This window comes from Primulina huaijiensis, chromosome 6, assembly GCF_012295235.1.
Source record: "Primulina huaijiensis isolate GDHJ02 chromosome 6, ASM1229523v2, whole genome shotgun sequence".
NCBI classification, from domain to species: domain Eukaryota; kingdom Viridiplantae; phylum Streptophyta; class Magnoliopsida; order Lamiales; family Gesneriaceae; genus Primulina; species Primulina huaijiensis.
In genome coordinates, this window is record NC_133311.1 from 12,684,035 (window position 1) to 12,688,247 (window position 4,213).

The 4,213-nt window shown below is 33.4% G+C and overlaps 1 protein-coding gene across 2 annotated transcripts; it reads left to right on the top strand.

The window, feature by feature from the left end:
• The first annotated feature begins 260 nt into the window (after nt 1-260).
• On the top strand, nt 261-3,815 carry LOC140979558 (uncharacterized). 2 transcript variants are annotated; one of them, XM_073445000.1, is made up of 5 exons: nt 261-741; nt 1,291-1,459; nt 2,775-2,807; nt 2,956-3,050; nt 3,499-3,815. In XM_073445000.1, the coding sequence occupies exons 1-5, from the start codon at nt 328-330 to the stop codon at nt 3,730-3,732; spliced, it is 945 nt and encodes a 314-aa protein (XP_073301101.1). In that variant the 5' UTR covers nt 261-327; the 3' UTR covers nt 3,733-3,815. The 2 variants fall into 2 exon arrangements, with proteins under 2 accessions (XP_073301101.1, XP_073301102.1); XM_073445001.1 differs by lacking the exon at nt 2,775-2,807 and having other exon boundaries at nt 263-741.
• The last annotated feature ends 398 nt before the right edge of the window (nt 3,816-4,213 follow it).

Genomic DNA, 4,213 nt, shown 5'->3' on the forward strand with positions numbered 1-4,213 from the left:
TAAAATAAATTTTAAAAATAAATGTATATCTAGTTAAATTTAATACAATAATTAAACTTAAAAGTAATTTATATTCGAGCTAAAAATTACTTTTCAGTTGGATAAATCCAGTTAAGTCATTTATCAATACTTTGTGTAATAAAATTATATTTACTCATTAAAACTTTAAAAAATCATATATATAGTTGATTATTAAATATTTATTAGACTTGTTTAAAACTCATGGTAATTTAGAAAATCAATTATCAAAATTTGGTGTTTTCCATTTTGCTGCCGCTCGAAAACAAAAAAAGCTGGCATTTTTGGCGATTTAATTGAAACGGACGAATGGTGTTGGAGCTTCCTCATCAAGAATTTGCTAGATTATACGAATATTCAAACAAAGTTTATTCAATAACATGTATGGATTTTTTCACTGAGTCTTTAACTTCAACATCGTTTCTTGGTTTGCACTACTTCTCCGTTTCTTCCGTACTTCTAAAATCTCCATCCAAATTCAACTCTTTTGCAACTATTTCTGCCCACAAATCTCGTCCCTCTTTTCTCGGTTACAGAAAGGACTATGGCTATTACAACAATCGGAGGAGGGACGAAGGAAAACCCAGAAATACCCTAGTGAGAGCGAGTCGTAGGGAGTCTCCATACGAGGTTTTGGGGGTGTCTCCCGCTGCTTCTACCCAAGAAATCAAAAGGGCTTACCGAAAACTTGCTCTTAAGTATCATCCTGATGTAAATAAAGAGGTGGGAATCTGTCGGTTGTCCAAATTTTGGTTACTTTTATTGTTTCTTAGCTCAATTTTTAGTGGTAATGTTTGGATGGATTTTCCTTGTATGATTCCTTATTGCTGAGGTTATTTTCATTGTGTAATCTTTTCTTGATCTGTGTAATTCTTAAACTAACTATATGTGAGTTTTAGGCCAGATATAAAATTAACGTAATACATATTCCAGTGTCTGATCATTAAGGATATGCTGCATATTGTTATTACTCTTCATTCTTTGTTATGCTGGGATCCTGTTTCTTATATTGGCTAGTCTGTCATAGTTTACTATTGATGGAAATCGACTCGAAAAATTGAATATTGAATAGAGGTTGGTCCCTACCAAATCAAATGTTAATAATGGCATAAAGAAATGTGTTGACACCCCATGTTTTACATCATGTTCATTGTTTAGTATTTGATCATCTAGGTCTAACGGGACCAAATATAATCCAAGTATCTTGTGTTCCTATATTTATATATTGCCTTTGAAACAATCTTTTTTCTATTTGTGCTGTCTTGCATACAGCCTGGTGCTCAGGAAAAGTTTATGAGGATTAAGCATGCATACAACTCTGTGTTGACATCTGAATCCCGAGGGAAGTATGATTCTGGAAATCAAGGTGCAGGTTTTTCTTATTCAACTGGAACATACCAGCGTAGGACTAGAGAAGCCGAAGAAGAGTTCTACGGCTTTGGTAAAAGCATTTGCCCGCTGAAACTTTTTACGGTCTCTGTTTTTTCAAATGTTTGTTTTTGTTTTCGTTTGTTTAGGTCGGGAAAATTGCTTTGGGCAATCAGTCTTTAAAATAATTTATCCACCAAAAAAACTGGTTAAGAAAAAAATTATGCCACGTCTCAAGGTACTTCAGTCACCAGGAAAATTTTGTTGGTTATTATTGTAAAAACTTGGTTCACATTTATTTTTGGCCTGTAAAAGGATAGCCTAATACATGTACATGCCTAAAAAGTAACCAAGTTACCAATATGTAGAGTCTGCCCCATTAAATTTGAATTGTTTTGGTATAACAATTTTCAAAAGAATGATGTTTATGGCATTTGTTACTGTAATGACAATATGTTACTGTTGACATATACTTATTACTTCTGGCTTTCACCAGCTTACACTGATAAGCAAATGCAAATACAAACCTCATAACAAAAAGGGAGTTCAGGCTTCATAATTTGCTAGTTCTCATATAAAACTACTTCTGATAACATGGAAACTTCCACTATGGTTTATGGGCAACTTCAGGTCGACAATTTTAGCGAATCACGCTAAAGATTGTACATATCAAGTATTTAAATTATTTTTGTACAGTGATCATGGTTTTTTAGCTGTGTATTATGTATACACTTCTGACATTTTGTTTAATTCTTGCGATCTTTGAGTCTGATTGTGTAATACAAGTTCAGTTTTCTTTAGTTACAAAAGAATGACTTCTAAGATACAACACATCATGTTTATCAAATTTGTGCAAAGTATTGTACATTTGTACTATTATCCATTTATTCTCTATCCTTCTATTACATTTCCTTACTCTATTAATCCATCAGCAGCCAATCGCTCCACTGTTTTGTGTGTCTGCTTAAGTGTTATACCCATGGAAACACAGTGTTTTGAACATTGTACCGCATGCTATGTTTTGAGTTGCAATGTTACTAGCAAATATAGCTTTTTATGTAGTGTCGGTGCTTCATCCTACATTTGTATTAAAGTCAAGGAAAGGTATAGTTGGAATGGATTTGTGAAGGAACAAGAAAAGTCCCATAGTTCTGTATCGTTTCTTATGTGGCACAGCAATAAAAAAACTTGGTTTTTGGACAGCTATTCACTGTTAAAAAATTAAATTTCACTGGACTATCAACTATTGGTTTACGTAGAAGCATAAAAGGCAAATGTTCAATCGTATAGTATTAGTTTGTTTTCGATATTAAATTTATTAATTTGGACCCCATGAGAAGTTCCTCATTTTGATATATAATCTTATATTTATCCCCTCGATGGTGCAGGCAACTTTTTGATGGATATTCAAATAACATTAGGTAGATTTATACTTCTTGCAACACCACAAGGGTCAACCAGTTTCTTGCCTTTTTGTCACCTTATATTTGCCTAATTTCTTTTTTTTTTTTATCCTCTTGTGGGTAAAACCACATGTTTAAATTTTTTATTCATCGCATGTTGTTGTAGGAGACTTTTTCAGAGATCTTGAGGAAGAATTTCGTAACTGGGAGGCAAGTGATACTTCACAATCAAAACCGAAGAGCTTGTGGGAGGAATTGGCGGTGAGATATCTTTGTAGACTAAAAACTACTTCCAAATACATAATATTGATGAGAATATATATTTCTATGCTTGAATCTTTGATATTGTTTATTTCATTTTTCATTTAATATATTGGTTAAACATCATGGTAGACTGAAACAATACCCTTAAGTTGCACTAAAATAAAGTATCACCAACAGGTTTCCAAATAAGTCCGATGATCTCTTTGAGGTTGAATACTTTCATTGTCCCCTTTCAAGATCAAGAATGGAAATTTGGTAACTAAACTTGATGCAACTTGCAAGTCCATTAGGGATGCTAGTTCAATTATTTCAAGGGGTGTAAAAGCAAGTAAACCAAATATCTGGATATCATTTTTATACTCTAAACAAAGGGAGGACAAACTTCAAAGGGTGGCCATATAACTTACACCATATTAATATATAGTTCTTTACTCGTGTATGACAGGAAATAGGGGAAGAGTTTGTTGAATTCTTGGAAAAAGAGTTGAACGTCACAGATACAGAGGTTGCTGAAGATAACAAAGGTGAAAGGTTTTCAAAAGGGTTTTCACCTAATGGAACTAAGGAGGCTGCAAGTGCCGATCGAAAGGGGTCGAATAAAGCCAACAGCATCGATGAAAGTATCGACGAGATCGAAGAAACCTTGGCCCAATTGAAGAAAGAATTAGGCCTTGAGTGAGAGCTTTGAAATATAAATCATAATAGGTTGCCCAAAAATTCCATGATTGAATTAACATTAGTGGCATTTGTTCACTTGGGATACTCTCTTGCTCGGAACTGCGGTCTGACTGACTGGTCCAAGGAGAGAATAATATCGACAATCTTTTCAGATCGTTTTTGAAACATCCCAGTCCTATTTTCTCCCCTAAACTTAAGTTTAAAATAGAAATTTAGTTTAAACACATCTCTTTAAATCGAAGATATCTATAATTTAACTTAAAAATTCTGCTAGAAACCTCTTCCTGAGTTGCTCAAGAAGCACAAATGTAACAAGAACCAACTCATTCATAACCAAACTCTAATGCTATAAAAGACTTCAATAATTTCCATCACACGAAAGAAAAAACGTAGTAATTTACTTTGCCATTGTCTAGCAAAATTTAAAAAGAGTTATATGCATAGAAGTCAAATTTTGAACCCATTTTCCAAATCCACAAAAA

Bases quoted from the DNA above. Each gene is read 5' to 3' on its own strand.
- LOC140979558 (XM_073445000.1), top strand. From the start codon at position 328: ATGGTGTTGGAGCTTCCTCATCAAGAATTTGCTAGATTATACGAATAT. The intron at 742-1,290 runs GTGGGAATCTGT...TCTTGCATACAG, and splicing joins ATCCTGATGTAAATAAAGAG to CCTGGTGCTCAGGAAAAGTT. The intron at 2,808-2,955 runs GTAGATTTATAC...ATGTTGTTGTAG, and splicing joins GGATATTCAAATAACATTAG to GAGACTTTTTCAGAGATCTT.